Here is a 17,843-nt window from a genome sequence, read left to right as displayed (position 1 = left end):
GACTTTTCACATTGAAGTTTTTAACGTCATGAAACCGATTTAAGTAAGTTATGCCTAACTGAGGAAAACCATGAACATTTTCAAATACAATTTCTGAGGTAAGGGGATGTGTTTGGATAGATTTTTGGTGTACCATTTTTATCCTTTTATCTTCTTCTTCCTGTAGGAATAAGATAAACTTTCTCTGTTGGGTCAACAGATTGAATTTAATTTAGAAATGCTTCGGCCCTTAGGAACGGGAGCAGCTTGTTTCCATCTGCCGCTCTGTAATGCATCTGATGATCTAAGGGGATAGAGAGACTAACTCTTGAAACTCCAGGCCATTTTTTGGTCCCCAGACTCACCAAGAGTAGGGGCGTCATATAAACAGGCGTATTTACTACCACTGGTGAAGCTCGTCTTGCACATGATGATATATGACCTGTGAACAATTTCATTTCCTTTTAGAATTCCATCTAAGCCACGCCTGTAAATTTATATGGACTTGTTGTCCCATACCTGAAAGGGAGCAGGTCAAGCTGAGAAGAAATCAAGCTATAGGATAATGAAAATTTTAAAACGAAAAGTATAAATGATTCATACAGTCCTCTTTAGGTCCTTTTTTTTTTACTGCTGTCAACTGGATTATTATATCACTTTAAGTGTGGTCAGTGGAGAGGAAAAATGTGGTGGATTGCTAAAAAATATTTGTGGTTGGAAAAGTTTTGCTAATTTGCAAGTTAATCTCTTCTCTGAGCAACGGCTGTAGTCTTTTTTTACAGATGACAAACGGAGTTGCGCAGGTCACTTTAAATAGTAAAACAGCACTTCAAGAACTAGAGATACGAAGTTTGGAAGAGGTAGACAAAGCATACCTTTATATTGCTGTAATGGTACTGGAGTCTTCAGGTAAGTCTCTTTCTTTGGTTTCATCAAAAATTCCCTTGAACTAAATAATGTGTAAGTCACATTCAATAAACCCAAATTATATGATAAAAGGCACAATTTCCACAGTATTTGTATTCCTTCAAACTAAAACGTTCATAGGTATATTTTTTTCATGTTTTGAAAATTAAACTTTGTAAACTTTCGCTGAGTGAAATAACAACAAGCTTTCCTAAAAGGATATGGGAAATGAAGGCGATGAAATGAGCACTTGGAAGATCATCTTTTATGAATGTACTTTATACAAAATCCCCAAGATTAATAGGTATTCTTTTGTTAGGTGGATTTTCTGAAGAAGCAGAATTTGTTGGTGTCAGATATGTCCTGTCTCCCTACAATTTGAATTTGGTTGCTACTTCTCTCTTCCTGAAGCCTGGGATGACATTTCCCATTAAGGTTAGAGGACAAGAAAAACACAATATATAGTGCCATTGTATTTTCTACTCAGGTCATTAAGATTCTTCCATTGACAATTCCCTTTCTCACTTTTCCCCATCTTAGTTTTTGTTATAGTTATAGCTCTTTCTCACAGATACAAGCCCAATACTCCCATCTGGGGGGATCCTTCCTGCTGATCATCCTCTGGCTTTTTCTTTAGGAGGAATTTTTGCCTCTGGACTTGGGATAATGTCTAAATTGGTCATATGAGCTTCATATTTTAAAATGGAATTCATTTAGAATGAATTTAGATGAGTTTTGTCTATATGTTCAGAAGCCCCATGGCAGAGGGCCCAGTTTAAATAAACCGAATGAAGTTAAATTGTCTTTCGTTGAAAACCAAGGAAACATTTTCATATGCCTGATTAAACGGTGAAAAATTTGTTCCTTTTTTTGAAGGATGCAAAATTTTATGGGTTTCTAAAGAACTGACATGATTAATCAAGATTTATCTGGAATCCTGTTATCTCCCTCCAGTTATCGCCCCACCTCCCTCCTACCATTCCTCTCCAAACTCCTTGAGCAAGTTGTCTAAACCTGCTGTCTCAAATCCCCTCCTCCAATTCTCTCCTTGACCCTCTTCAATCTGGCTTCCATCCCCTTCCCTCCACAGAAACCAACCTCTCAAAGGTCACCAATGGTCATTTTGCCAAATCCAGTGGCCTCTGCTTGATCCTAATCCTCCGTGTCCTCCCAGCTGCCTTCGTCACTGTCAACCACCCCCTTCTCCTGGAAACATTGTCCAACCTTGGCTACGCTGCAACTGCCCTTCTCCTGTTTCTCCCCTAAACTCTCTGGCCTCTCATTCTAAGCCTCTTTCATGGGCTCCCCCTCTACCTTCCATCCCTTAACTGTGAGGGCCCCTCAAGGTTCAGTTCTGGGCCCCCTTCTATTCTCCATCTACACCCATTCCCTTGGAGAATTAATTCACTCCCATGGCTTCAACTACCACTTCAATGCAGATTAAACCCAAATCTACAACTCCAACCCTGATCTCTCTCCATCTCTGCAGTCTTGCATTTCCTCCTGCCTTCAAGACATCTCTATTTGGATGTCCTCCCGTCATCTCAAGTTTAACAAGTTCAAAACAGAACTCCTTATCTTCCTATTCAAAGTCTGTCCTCCCCCCTATTTTCCCACCACTGTAATAATAATAATAATGTTGTTATTTGTTAAGCGCTTACTATGTGCAGAGCACTGTTCTAAGCACTGGGGTAGATACAGGGTAATCAGGTTGTCCCATGTGGGGCTCACAATCTTCATCCCCATTTTACAGAAGAGGGAACTGAGGTACAGAGAAGTTAAGTGACTTGCCCACAGTCACACAGCTGGGATTTGAACCCATGACCTCTGACTCCCAAACCTGGGCTCTTTCCACTGAGCCATGCTGCTTCTCTGTAGACTACACCACCATCCTTCCTATCTCACAAGTCCATAACCTTAGCGTTATCCTTGACTTCTCTGTCTCGTTCAGCCCATATATTCAGCTCGACCTTCACAACATCGCTAAACACCACCCTTTCCTCTCCATACAAACTGCTATCATGTTAACACAATCACTCATCCTATCCTGCCTGGATTACTGCATCAGCCTCCTTGCTCACCTCCCAACCCCATTCCAGTCCAAACTTCACTCTGTTGCCCCGATCATTTTTCTACAAAAACTTTCAGGATATGTCACCTCACTCCTCAAACAACTCCAGTGGGTGCCCATCCACCTCTGCGTCAAACCAAAACTCCCCTCCACTGGTTTTAAAGCACTCCATCACCTTGCCCTCTGCTACAATAGCATGGTTCAATGGAAAGAGCCTGGGCTTTAGAGTCAGAGGTCATGGATTTGAATCCCGGCTCTGCCACTTGTCAGCTGTGTGACTGTGGGCAAGTCACTTAACTTCTCTGGGCCTCAGTTACCTCATCTGGGATTAACTGTGAGCCTCACGTGGGACAAACTGATTACCCTCTCTCTACCCCAGTGCTTAGAACAGTGCTCTGCACATAGTAAGCGCTTAACAAATACCAACATTATTATTATTATTATTATTATTACCTCACCTCACTTCTCTCCTTCTACAGCCCAGCCCACACATTTCACTTCTACAGCCCAGCCCACACATTTCACTCCTCTAGTGCTAACCTCATTATGCCTCAATCTCACCTGTCTTGCCGACTCCTAGCCCATGTCCTACCTCTGGCCTGGAACACCCTCCTTCTTCACATCAACAGACAATTACTCTCCCCTCCTTCAAAGCCTTGATGAAGGCATATCTCCTCCAAGAGGCCTTCCTAGACTAAGCCCCACCTTTCCTTATCTTCCACTCTCTTCTCCATTGCCCTGACTTGTTCCCTTTGGTCTTCCCCCCTCCCAGGCCCACAACACTTATGTAAACGTCTGTAATTTAGGAAGCAGCGTGGCTCAGTGGAAAGAGCACGGGCTTTGGAGTCAGGGCTCATGAGTTCAAATCCCAGCTCTGCCACTTGTCAGCTGTGTGACTGTGGGCAAGTTACTTAACTTCTCTGTGCCTCAGTTCCCTCATCTGTAAAATGGGGATTAAGACTGTGAGCCCCACGTGGGACAACCTGATTCCCCTGTGTCTACCCCAGCGCTTAGAACAGTGCTCTGCACATAGTAAGCGCTTAACAAATATCAACATAATAATTTATTTATTTATATTAATGACTGTTTTCCCCTATAGACTGAAAGCTCGTTGAGGGCAGGGAATGTGTCTGTTTATTGTTATTTTGTACTCTCCCAAATGTTTAGTACAGTGCTCTGCACACAATAAGTGCTCAATAAATACAATTGAATGAATGAATGGAATCATCAGTCAGTGATATTTATTAAGCACATAATGTGTGCAGAGCCAAACTAAGAGCTGGGGTGGGTGAGTACAATATGAGTTGATAGATACATTCCCTGCCCACAAAAGGCTTACGATCCAGAGGAGGAGAGATATTAATGTAAATAAATATTAATAATCATACTATAATTCAAACCAATACAAACCAATGCAGATGAATAGATTATTTTTACTTGATTATATTAATATGATTAATAATATTACTTTTAATTTAAATAAACAAATCTATTACTGAGATTTCAGGGATGGCAGGGTTCTGCTCAATGTGCAGGGCAGCCTCCTTCCTCTGCCAGACACCCCAGAAGCAGAGCCCCATTCCCCAGTCCCCCTGAACAAGTGTGGAACTCTGGAAAAGTTGTAGCAATTTCTCATGCCCCAAGGATGCTGTGCTTGGATCAGTACATCAGTCCCTGCAAAAAGTATTCCACAGTTTGAATTACACATTTTACTGTTATTTCAATTGTTGAATTTTAACTTGTGTTTATTGTTGAAGAAGTGACGTCCTTATTGTTCTATTTGTCTGTCCCACCGCCTCCCTCCCCACACTTAGGTTGTTACGCCCTTGAGGGTCAAGGGATCATGCCTTCAAAGAGTCTCACATAGTCATTCCCGTGCTTAGTATGGTGCGTTGCACATTATAAGCCCTTAATTGATGCTAATAATAATAATGATAGTAATTCTGTTCATTCTGATACATAGGTGCAGGTGAAAGATTCACAGGACCATCATGTAGGAGGTGTTCTGGTAAACCTGAAAGCACATATAATTGACAAGAATCAAGAGGAGTCGCCTCAGGAGCCAATGAAAAGTATAACAAATCAAAATGATGGAGTGGCTTCCTTTGTGGTTAATCTTCCATCTGATGCAGAGACATTAGAGTTTTCCGTGAGCTGAATTCTTCCAACTCTTATGTTTGTAGTACAGTGTGTACTTTCGAACTGTGTATTTTGGCTAACCAGCCAAACTCTCTAGAAGACTCTTTTGTAATTTTACATTAAGCATGTTGGTTCAAGAGGCACAATGATAGACGATTAGGATGTAAATCCCCTGATAATTTGTGGATTTCCTGTCCATTATTTCTGGATGGCAGCAACCCCTGTAGATGACAGAGGAAATAGCAGCAGGGGTAGCATGGCATTAATATAAAACTAGAGAATCCCCTTTCCTTAATGCGGCTATATGTTGCACAGTAGGAGTGTCCACCATGGATTTCGGGGGCCTCTGCCACCACCCCAAAAAAGAGCAATCGGCACCTCCAGCCAAGGGGACAGGATTTTCCTGGATGCCAGTGGCAGGGAAGCAGCAGCAGTAGGTAGGAGAAGAGGAGAAGCTGCTAGCTGAGGTCACCTACCACCTCAGCTGGCTCGTCCACCCCCGGACCGTCTCCTCTTCCACCACCAACCATCCTCTGCAGCCATGGCAGTTCTGGCCGCTTCTACCTGCCAGAATTGTTGATGGATGTCTGTGCTGAAAACCTCCAAAAATAGCCCACACAGTAGAAGCTGCCAGAGCAGTCATTGTGATGGAAGGAGGGCATAGGCAGAGGAGGTGGTGGTGGAGGCAGTTGCCTTATGCTGAAGACTGCTAAGTGAGGCCATGTGTTTCTCCTTCCCCAGCCTTCTTTTACTCATATCCTTTCTCTTCCTTCTTCCCTTCCCCACTCCCTGTGCTGCCTTTTTAGCTTCCACCCCACTGGACGTCCCACTCCCCAACTTTAAGCTTCCCAAAAGATGTTCATCTTTTTTCCCCAATCTAATACCTTATGCTGGATTTCTGGACTGGGAATGTTCACATAAATGAGGAAGATTCCTTATCAGAGAATAAACTTCTCAAAGACAAAACTCAGGGTTTGAATAATATTCAGTGTAAAATAGTTACTTGGTGAGAGGGTTACTGTTAATCTATTGCAGGGTTTTTTTAAGGCATTTGTTAAGTACTTACTATGTGCCAGGCACTGAACTAAGTCATCTACAAGCTAATCAGGTTGGATACAGTCCATGTCTCATTTGGGGCTCTCAGTCTTAATCCCCATTTTACAGATGAGGTAACTGAGGCCCAGAGAAGTTGTGTCTTGCCCAGGGTCACACAGCAGATAAGTGGTAGAGCCAGGATTAGAACACAGATGCTCTCACTCCCAGCCTCATACTTTTTCCACTAGGTTAAGCTGGTTCCCTGATGCAATTTGTTTTAAACTTTCCTCCTTTATTCTTCGCTGGGAGCCGGAAGTCGAAACCTCTGTGAGGCAGCTGTTGCCTGCCGAGGATTCTATTTCCTGCTTTCTCTGAAGAATAAGGAAGGAAGTAGAAACAGATTCTTGGTAAAAAAAAAAAAGTTGGTGGTGAAATAATTAGTCAACCAATGAAACTTTTAATCACTTAAGCAGGTGCTTAAAAATTATTTTATATCTCTAGTGGGAACTTTATTCTTCCCTTGCAATTTCTGAACAACAGTCCAGCTTCTTTAAAGTAAATAAAAATAAGCAAGCAGGCATTCAGCTGTTGCAGAAGTAGCAATCAATCTTTTTTCTTAAAAAAAACCCACTAAGCATTCATTTTGTTTACATTTTCCTGTTCTCAAGTAGTGTTTATTTGGCTACCAGCTGAGAATGGTACTCTTCTAAGTAGTGTATGATTCAAATTAAACTCTAGGAGTTCATCTCTCCCTATTCTCACAAGGTTTTTTAAAGCAGAGCTGAAAGTTTTAAAACAAAGAAAATCTGACATCAGAACCCTGGTGACCCCTATCACCCCCTTTTCCACCCCCACTACACCAAAGGCAGATGTAGTTTTGCTGGCTGGATAGTGATGGATTTGGGGAGTGGTCATCCAACCACTTAAGAGGAAGCCATGGATGCAGACTGTGAGCTCGTTGTGCACAGGGAATGTGCATTTGTTGGTGTATTGAACTCTCCCAATCGCTCAGTACAGCGCTTTGCACACAGTAAGCAATCAATAAATGTGATTGAAGGAATGCAGTCTGGGGGCTCGGAGTGAGGTGAAATACGAGAGGTGGGGCTGTAGCTGCTGGTGACCAAAACAGTGGCACATGGCAGGGATGGGAAGATAGGTTCATTCATTCATTCAATCGTATTGGTTGAACACTTACTGCGTGCAGGGCACTGTATTAAGCCCTTGGGAGAGTTCAATACAACAATAAACAGACACATTCCCTGCCCACTGCGAGCTTACAGTCTAGAGTCTCCATGGAGGTGGGAAGCAACCCTGACTGCCACCCACAACTGCCATCACCCCTCTTGTCCCATTCCTGGGAACGCCAGTTCCGTGACCTTTTTTAAACTTATACCAGAGCCTAGTTCATGCGGATTCCGATTTACTCCCACAACTTTATCTAGCATGGTCCTAATTTCTTGGGATTGTCATCCATCATTCATTTTATTTATGGCCTTCGAGATGCTATTCAATATCTCAATTTATCCACCTCTTAACATAGAAAAAAAACCCCATGCTTTTCATTTGTATTTGCTCCTTGCGAAATGATGTGACATTTCACTAGAGAAAAACTTAAATCTTTAAATATTTTCTTGCAATATTCTTTTTTTAGGTAAAAACCGAGGATCCACATATTCCAGAAGAAAATCAAGCTTTGAAAGAATACAGAGCAGTAGCTTACTCTTCTCTCAGTCAGAGTTACTGTTATATTGACTGGCCAGACAGCAACAAAGTTTTGCTTGTGAATGATCACATAAGCATTACAGTACGGCCCAGAAGTCCTTATATTGACAAAATAACACATTACAGTTACTTGGTAAGTAATAAGTGTACTTCAAAGCATTTCATCACCTTATAAAAATGTTTCTTAAAAGTTAGTGGTTGCTTCGGTGTCTAACTCCACCTTTGATCTAGAGAGGGTACTTTAAAAGGTGAGACAGGCAATCTCATGTTGACTGAGTTTGAGATTTCTTGGCCAGAAATATCAGCAAAGGAATCTATCCATCCCCATTTTTCAGGATAGCAAAATTGTGTTGAGATTTTGCATGCAAGGCACAGAATTCCCTTGTTGGAAGTGGGGAGACAGTGTCGGTGGCCCAGCAGCAATGATGATCTGGGTCTCTTTAGCCAAGCTTGCCCTTCCTCATTTCCAAACCAGAAGCCAGAAAGAGGTAGCAGCAGCAAATGGATAGGAGGAGAGTTGGGATCAGTGACCCCTCTGATCATCTAAGGACTAATTATCCCCTTCCATGCTCTCTTTCTATCTCCTGGTCTCCCGTGTGATTTCTCTCTAGATGGCCAGAAACCACAGTAGTGAGAGTAGAGGCTCCATGATTCTACCTTCTTCTTTGGGATAGAAATCTGGAACAAATGCCAAGATCACCATACTCTCTACATTGCCCTGCATGCCAGTTACAATGGCTAGTTTGGAAGAATGGTCATCTATGTTCTGGAACAAACATTTTAAACAAACTCCAAATGGGAATGACCCTTACCCCAGAAAACTGAGGGGTGTTTTGGTTTTTTTCCAATCCAAATTCTGGGGCAGATACAAGCTAATCAGATTGGACACGATCCATGTCCCACATGGGGCTCACAATCTTAATTTCTATTTTACACATGAGGGAACTGAGGTCCAGAGAAGTTAAGTGACCTGCCCTAGGTCACATAACAGACATGCAGTAGAGCTGGGATTAGAACTCAGATCCTTCTGACTCCCAGATTTTTTCCTTTTTTGATACTTAAGCTTTCCCTCTATCATCCTCTTACCTGGTTTTCAGCTCCCTGCTCCTGGGACTGCCAAAACTGGGTCGATGAGGATGGACTTGGGTGAGATGGGGATGGGCAGGCAGTGATGACCTTCTTTGGCAGTCTCAGGAGGAAGGGTCTGGAAACTGGAAAAGAGAGAGTGGCATGGACACTAAACAAAAACAAAATAGATATAAAAAAATCAGTGGTGATTACGAGTGTTGGACCATCCAGGCAGGGGAAGGGTGCAAATGGGGAGGATTGTGGGCATTTGGGAGCAGAGGTGAGGTAGGTTTCTGTACCTGGTCCCAGGGGTGTCTGGTTGGACAAGTCACTTAACTTCTCTGTGCCTCAGTTACCTCATCTGTCAAATGGGGATTAAGACTGTGAGCCCCACCTGGGACAACCTGATAACTTTGTATCTCCCCCCAATGCTTAGAACAGTGTTTGTCACATAGTAAGCGCTTAACAAATACCATCATTATTACTATTATAAAATGTTGGGCCAATGCCACTTCATCAGGAATGAATTTCACCAAGTTTCATTAAACCTTCTCCTGTCTGCTACTGGAAAAGGAGTGAACGGACAAGTGTAGGAGGTGAGGGTGAGGATTATATCTACTCAAAACGACAGTGAGCAGGTGCCCTCCACTGCCAGGAGGTCCACCATTTCCCATCTTTTATTTCAGCACCTGGGATTAGCCCTTCATCACATTTACCAGCAGGCTTGAGGAGCAGACCATTGGAAAATTTCAGCCTCCAAATCCATACTGGGGAGACCACTCTCTCCCTCTCCCCACATCTCAGTGAGCCTCAGTTTTACAGTTCCTGGCTCTCAGCAGTGCTCCAAAAATGCCACACCGGCAGCACCATGAAGTAGGCAGATAGAAATTTCATCCTTATTGATGATAATAATAATGATAATGATATTTGTTAAGCACTTACTATGTGCCAGGCACTGTACCTGGCACAGTACCTATCTGGGAGCAGGAGAGTGCTTTGCTTATTACTGCTGGCATTTTAAAAATGAGACCAGGAATCTGAATGCAAAGGGGTAAAGACATAAAAGCCTTTTGGGGTTGGCAGAGGATGAGAAGGATTCATTTGCCTCCAGCAAAAACCCAGTGAACCCTGTGTGACCTGCAAACCAAGGGCTAATGGTAACCTGCACTGGTCACTGGAAATATTATCTTCCCCATTAAGTAACAATTAGATTCTATTTTCCCTTCTTGACTTCACAAGTGGAAAACCTAGATCCTACATACAGTAATGGAGTTAGTGATTCTAGGTGTCTTTTTCTCATACAGTGATTTTTTTTTGGAGGGGGAGGGGAATTTAAAGAACAAAGCAGCAATTTAGGGCATGGTCATCTTTTGCACAAGCACCAGATACCATCTCTATTACCAACATCTTTTTTTTTTCTTTAGGTTTTATCCAAGGGTAAAATAGTGCAGTTTGGGATTGTAAGGAAGCATAAGGATTCTTCCTTTCAAAGTCTCAATATCCCAGTAACCCAGGACATGGTTCCTTCAGCCCGTCTTCTTGTCTACTATATTGTCACAGGCGAAGAGAAGGCAGAATTAGTAGCCGATTCAGTCTGGCTAAATGTGGAGGAAAAGTGCGGAAACAAGCTTGAGGTGAGTTGAATTGAGGCTTACAATTCCAGTTATTGTGCCTCAAACTCACCTTCTCCAGGAGGCCTTCCCAGACTGAGCCCTCCCTTTCCCTCTGCTCCTCTTCCCCTCCCCATTGTCTCTACTCCCTCCCTCTGCTCTACCCCTTTTCCCTCCCCACAGCACTTGTGCATATTTGTATATATTATTTATTACTCTATTTTATTAATGATGTGTGTATATCTATGATTCTATTTATCTTGATGGTATTGATGCCTGTCTATTTGTTTTGTTTTGTTGTCTGTCTCCCCCTTCTAAACTGTGAGCCTGTTATTGGGTAGGGATTGTCTCTATCGGTTGCCAAATTGTACTTTCCAAGCACTTAGTAGAGTGTCTGCACACAGTAAGTGCTCAATAAATACGACTGAATGAAACATGCTATTGCTCTTACACCTGATCCATGTTAAGTCTCTACTGGGAAGCCTTTTTCTGGTCAGGTTGGCCATTCTAGGTACCTTAGCACTTATGCATGTAAGTTATGAACATCAAAGTAAATTACTGCTCTTATTGCTATCCCTGGCATTTGCACTTTTTATTTAGTCACGTGTCCTTTTTGTGGTTTGTCCTGTCTCCCTGTTATATTGTACGTGGCTCAAGGACTGCAACCATGAACTCTGTAATCAGCTTCAGGTCCTGTGTAGTGCTGTACTTAATAAACATGATGGATGAGGGTTTTGATAGCCACTAGTAACTGATGTCATGTAATTACATTTAAAGAAGCTATTCTTTCTTAAATGACCATCTGACGTTTTTGTTTGTGTGATTTTTTTTTTTTTAACTTTTAGGTTTATCTCTCAAACCCTGAAAGTTCCTATAAACCAGGCCAAGTCCTCTACCTTAATATGAACACTCAGTTCAGTTCTTACGCTGCTTTATCTATAATGGACAAGGCTATATATGGAATCCAAAGAAAAATCAAGAAGCCTATGGAAAAAGTTAAGTGTGGTAATACTTTATTTATGGCATTGTGGTGTGGTCTAAAGCAATGTCCTCTGATCCAACAGAGTTTTATATAATGGTTCTCAGGGTCAGAATTTACTGTGGTCGGGATGGGTTGAAGATATATTCTCTAATACACCGGAGATATTCCCTTGCAAAGAGATTGGGGATAGCAGTTGCTCGTGGAATGAAGATGGGATCTGACGGTTTTGTGAAGGTGTACGATTTGTTCTACACAGCCATGCTGGAAGATTTAATAAGACACTAGGACGCAGGTGCTGGATGGAGCTTCCGAACCTTTCAAGTCAACAGACTCTGAGCATCATTTGAAGTCTTATTCCAGAACTGCTGGATTCCCTCGAGGCACACTCCTAAGAAGACAAGCGAAAGATTGTAAACCACCTCATCAAATTAGCCAAGTACTATGTACTGAAGATTAGACTAAGGAAAACTGAGATGCTGTATCAGCCTGCAGAAGGGAAATCATTTGCACAATCAAAATGTATATTGGAAAGGCAGAGCTATTTGCTGTCACAGAATTCTGTGACCAATCACACCAATCAAGAAGAGCAGCGGCATAACCTTTGGGTGACTGTCAGATGTGTGGTGACAAGAGTTACAGAGCAGTAGCTCCGGCCAACGCTCGCTAAAAGCTATGAGACTTAGGGTCTGCAAAAGTGCCACAACTGACTTTTTAGGAAGTTTCATCAGGGTCATTTATGGGCTATCTGCAACATCAAAGTGAGAAGCAGCCTGGCTCAGTGGAAAGAGCCTTGGGAGTCAGAGGTCATGCGTTCTAATCCCGGTTCCACTGCTTGCCAGCTGTGTGACTTTAGGCAAGTCACTTAACTTCTCTGTGCCTCAGTTACCTCATCCGTAAAATGGGGATTAAAACCGTGAGCCCCACGTCAGACAACCTGATCACCTTGTATCCCCCCAAGTGCTTAACAAATATCAACATTTTTGGAGAAGCAGCGTGGCTCAGTGGAAAAAGTCCGGACTGGGGAGTCAGAGGTCATGGGTGCAAATCCCGGCTCTGCCGCATAGTAAGCGTTTAACAAATGCCATCATTAGTATTATCAAATGGCAATACAAGATCACAAGTAATGGACATTCTGAATTAAAATCAGTTTTGGCACATTGAAACTATGCTCACACCAACAAAACTACTGTGGCTGAAGCACATGAGGAGGATAAATGTCGCCAGGGTAACCAAACAACTGCTGTACAGTGAGTTAAAATTGGGAAACTGAAAGCAAGATAGAGGGAATGTTGCAAGAATGCAGTAAAACAAAGTCTCAGAAAATATTACATCTCAGCAGAAATTTGGAGTCAATTGCAGTGGATAAACCAGCATGATGTGCTACAATCAAGAAAGAGTAATTCTTTTTGAGCAGAAACTTTGTAAGGATTGAGAAATAATGAGGCAAAAGCAAAAAGTGTATAAAACTATAGGTCCTACAGTGGTCTTTTTGGTCACGTGCCCTCAGATGTGATTTTCACCATTATGGGTGTCTTTGTCAAGTGTGAAGGGCAATGATAGAAATATATCACATATATATATATGCATACATATATGCAAAAGTGTGTGTGTGTGTGTGTGTGTGTGTGCGTGTGTATCAGATCTACAAGGATGTCAAATCAAGGGATCCAAATTTAAAGAGATTTTTGTGGCCATGTGAAGTAGAAGTCCGGAATTCCCCCAGACCAAAGTTTTCCTCCTTCCCCAAGCCATATAGATCACTAATGGGCCATATTATTATGTCCTTCTGGGCTATTTGTAGAACCAAGCAGCGATGCTTAGAGTTAAAAGCAGATTAGCAGGGATGAGGTGTGCTATTCAATCCACTGCATTCATTCATTCATTCAATAGTATTTATTGAGCACTTACTATGTGCAGACCACTGTACTAAGCGCTTGGAATGTACAAATCGGTAACAGATAGAGACAGTCCCTGCCCTTTGATGGGCTTACAGTCTAATCGGGGGAGACAGACAGAGAAGAACAATGGGACTGTAGCAGACACCCTAGCAGCCACGAGGAATCTATCGATAACCATGGTCTCTGAGCATTTACTCAGTTTGCTAAATGGTTAAAATGATCTGGAAGTTAATGGAACAAGATGTTAATTAGAAATGCCAGGAAGATGTCCAAAATTCATCCAGACATATAAAAAGTTCCTTTTGGAGAAAGGTAGTGGACCCCCTGTACTAGTGACCTGAGGGCAGAATCGGTAGGCACGATATCTGTATTACTATTTATTAGTGTATCATCCTTTTAAAATGACTTTGTGAACTTCATATTTTTTATACTTTATGGAGAATTTCAGTCATAGATCTCAAAACACTTAGTAAAGAATAGGGAAGAACTTACTAATTATAGGGAAAAGATGTCACCTAACGGGAGGACCTCAAGGCCTGGGAGTCAGAGGACATAGGTTCTAATCCCAGCTCCACCACTTGGCTGCTGTATGATCTTGGGCAAGTCATTTTACTTCTCTGTGCTTCAGTTCCCTCATCTGTAAAATGGGGATTCAGTACATGTTTTCCTTCCCACTTAGACCGTGAGTCCCATGTTGGAGAGGACTGTGTCTAACCTGATTATGTTATATTTACCCCAGTGCTTAGTACAGGGTCTTGGAAGAGAGCAAATGCTTAACAAATACTATCATCATACACTAGGCCATGAGAGACAGCATTGCCTAGTGGATAGAGCATGGGTCTGGAGTGAGAAGGAGCTAGGTTCTAATCTTGGTGAGCTTTGATGAATGAATGAATTTAGAAATTTATAGAGTAAATTCAAGGGGATTTATTCAGGAAATATTACTTTGATAATATTGAGACTTTAGTAGGCCTGAACAACTGCTTTTCATAATGCTCAAAGCAAATCAATCAGGTTGCAATACTTTTTAGGGACCTGGGTTTTTGCAGTTTGAGGAAATAAATTGATTCTTACCAGTCACAGATAAATGCAGTCCAAAAGTTTTTTTATAAACTGAAATGTCTTGTTAAGACATTCTTTTGTTTTTTGAATAGTTACTGCGAAATTTAGAAAAAAGTGACCTGGGATGTGGAGCAGGAGGAGGCCAGAACAATGCTAACGTGTTCCATTTAGCAGGACTAACATTTCTCACCAATGCTAATGCTGACGACTCTGCAGAAGAAGGTAATTTATCTAGCTAATCAAGAAAGTACACTTAAAATGCTTTTCTCTTTTTCTCAAGCTTGTTGTAACTCTGAGCTATTGTGATATACTGAATTTTGATGGGTTACTAATATCAACCATTGGTATTTTAGAGCTTAATTAGTAAAGCAAAACAAGGTGGAAATTGTTTCATCCTCAAAACGATACATCCAGCAAGAAGGATGATTATGTCAAAACAGTACTTACCGTAGAATCTTGGATGTTTCTTTGAAATATAAAAAAAGTGGATCAAATTTATTATAGAGAATATGACAGTGGAAGAAACCTGAGGGATAACATAACCCTACATTAAGGTTCTCAAGCAGTCATTATTTCCCCATATTTCCCCATTCTCCCTCGCTTGTGGATTTCATTAGCCCTCTGTTGCCAGCCCAAGATTAGTTCTCCACCATTCCTAGGCCTTTCTTGCTTTTCTTTTTTAATGAGGGAAGGGAGGAAAAACAAAATATGTTTAATGCCTCAATCATTATTAACAACCCACATGGTGAATGAGGTTTATGAGAATTAGGATTCATTAAAAAAGGAAGACGGGAACATCTTGTTGGTTAAGAAACTGGAAGAAGGAAAAAAAGAACCCAAGAAAGATTAAACTGGACGGTAGTAGTTGTAATAGAATTTATTAAGCATCTTTTGAGTGCTAAGTGCCATTCTAAATACTGAAAAAAGAATGCATGGATGAGCTATAGACACGGTTTCTGGCCTCCAAGAGATGCACAGTAGAAGAGTAAGGAGACTGATGGGGCTGGCAACATGCTTTGTCTCTATTTGTTGCTGAATTGTTCTTTCCAAGCGCTTGGTACAGTGCTCTGCACACAGTAAGCGCTCAATAAAAATACGATTGAATGAATGAATGAATGGATGGATGCACCTAAGGAAAGATGAACCAAAAATATAAAAGACAGTGATGACAATATATATGACAGGAACGGCAAGATTTCAGGTTTCTCAGACCAACAGACACAGAAGTCTGTCGCAGCCACTGTGGTTGTTTTCCCAATGTTTCCATCATTGAGAAGGTACACGGCCATGGCTAGAATCTTTCCCAGGCTGAAGCAGGGGCCAAAAGGCTTCACAGTGACATGGACGTGGGACATGTCATGGTAGTCCAATGGGGAAGAGAAATGCGACCGCTCATTGTGGGCAGGGACACATGTCTACCAACTCTGTTATATTGTGCTCTCCCAAGTGCTTAGCACAGTGCTCTGTAGACAGTAAGCGCTTAATAAGTATGATTGATTTGAATTAGGATGTACAAGGATGTTGGTATTTAAAAAGTGCAGTGTGAACGTGAGAAGGAGGTGTGGCTAGAAAGATGTCTAATTAGAGATATAGGACAGTAAGTGCTCAATATATACGATTGAATGAATGAAAGACGGGGAAGGAGAGATGTCAGATGAGTCTGCATAAATTCCTCTCACGCAGAGTAAAATTAATTATTTTGCCCATATTTTGCCACCAAGCATTTTAGAATACCCAAAAAGTGAAAGAAAGGTTGGTGATACTCAAGGGCAGGGTTTATTATGATAAGAGGAAAAGAAATAGGTTTGTAGGAATCTAATAGCTTAATATAAGGAGCTATTTAGGAAAAAGAGAAAGAAGGTAATGTTAATGCTGAATGGATAGACATGTATATAGAGGAATTAGAATGAAATGTTATAGATTGGAGGTAAGCAGAATTACTGACTGAAGGAAACGAGCTCTGCATTGATTTAAAGATATTGATGAAAAAGGATTTAGAACAGAAAGAAAGGAAGCGTTTTGATAGGGGAGCTAGTAACACACATCCAAGTAGACTAAAATGAGAGTTTTATATAGAAAGAGTTACAGGAAATTTGGGCAAATTTGATCAAGATAAGACTGGCTGGGGGGAATGTGAAAATATTGTAGAATTTGCACTGAACAGGAAATTGAAGTCTACATGGAACATAAATCTCAGGAATAAAGCTCAGCAATAAAGTGATTCAAGAAAAGGGTGAGAGTGTGATTTATTCATTCAATAGTATTTATTGAGTGCTTACTATATGCAGAGCACTGTACTAAGTGTGATGTCTGTTTCCACTGACCCCCACATTTAAGAGAGGGAGGAGGAAGCCAGGAGAGTCATTCCATAGTGCCCCTCCATGAGGGAAGTGTAAGAACTTAGCCAAGCCTTGAGAGAAGGCTTGGAGAGGAAGTTAGAGGGGCCAGGTTGTTGGAGAGGAAGGTAGGAGGAAGTGAGCTATGTGTCTGGAGGGGCAGGACACAGGAAAAACTTGTGCTGTTGACCCTGTGAACACAAGGCACAAGGAGGGATTGAGAGGAACCCAGATTAAGGTTTGAATATCCTGGAGGTTTGGGGCCAATGGCTAGGACCTCTGTCACTGAGGGGGAGAAAGGACACCCTGCAACCGAAGGACTCGAAGTGGGTGAGACTGGAATCTGGACCAACCTGAGAGAAGAGGGCGAAGAACCATAGGAATGTGAGCCCTGGGATGTCTACAAAAAAGCTCAGAAGGTCCTGGCGGGGGAGAACTTTAGTTCCAGGGAAAGGCAGTTTGAACCGGATTCATTTTTGTTGTTGCTTGTTAGGAGACTGGTAAACATTGTTGAAATCTCAGATCTTGATGTCTGCTTGTGACAATCATAATAAAGATGACGGTATTTGTTAAATGCTATATGTCAAGCGCTGTTCTAAGCGCTGGGGTAGATACAAGATAATCAAGTTGGTAGGGGGTAAGGGAGAAGTTCCAGGAGCTGGGGAGACACCATGGACCTTTGGAGTTGTGGGAATGGAAGGGCTTTATCTTTGAGCTTCCTGTAGCCAGCCCTGAGATAGGAAATGGTAGACTACTCCCCCAGTGACATCTACACCTTTGGGGAGACTCCCGGATTTCAGTCAGAGAGTGGTGGAGGCAACAGGGATGAAGAGACTTGGGGTGCATTGATCAGGCCTCTAAAACCTGCATTAGAATGGTACTTCTGGAGGTCTTTAGGACCCAATGGAGGCTAACTGGGGTCCAGGCCCTCCTAATGTGACTCTAGATGTTCTTTTGGCTGGGATTTACAGCTGAGAACCTCAGTTAATATCACCAGTGAGGACAAATGAATTAAAGAGCATTTAATTTCTCATG

The 17,843-nt window shown here is 41.9% G+C and overlaps 1 protein-coding gene across 1 annotated transcript in view; it reads left to right on the top strand.

Annotated features, from left to right (window-relative positions):
- C5 (complement C5) overlaps positions 1-17,843 on the top strand; it is a 73,888-nt gene that overhangs the window by 11,932 nt on the left and 44,113 nt on the right. Inside the window, exons 9-15 of the mRNA XM_029062901.2 lie at positions 762-888; positions 1,205-1,320; positions 4,920-5,105; positions 7,782-7,985; positions 10,345-10,554; positions 11,376-11,525; positions 14,565-14,694. Of these exons, the coding sequence (XP_028918734.1) occupies positions 762-888; positions 1,205-1,320; positions 4,920-5,105; positions 7,782-7,985; positions 10,345-10,554; positions 11,376-11,525; positions 14,565-14,694 (1,123 nt within the window). The remainder of the gene's footprint in view (positions 1-761; positions 889-1,204; positions 1,321-4,919; positions 5,106-7,781; positions 7,986-10,344; positions 10,555-11,375; positions 11,526-14,564; positions 14,695-17,843) is intronic.

The sequence above is a fragment of the Ornithorhynchus anatinus genome, chromosome 4, assembly GCF_004115215.2.
Source record: "Ornithorhynchus anatinus isolate Pmale09 chromosome 4, mOrnAna1.pri.v4, whole genome shotgun sequence".
Lineage (NCBI taxonomy): Eukaryota > Metazoa > Chordata > Mammalia > Monotremata > Ornithorhynchidae > Ornithorhynchus > Ornithorhynchus anatinus.
The sequence above is the reverse complement of the archived record's forward strand: the minus strand, read 5'-3'. Positions and strand labels throughout refer to the sequence as shown.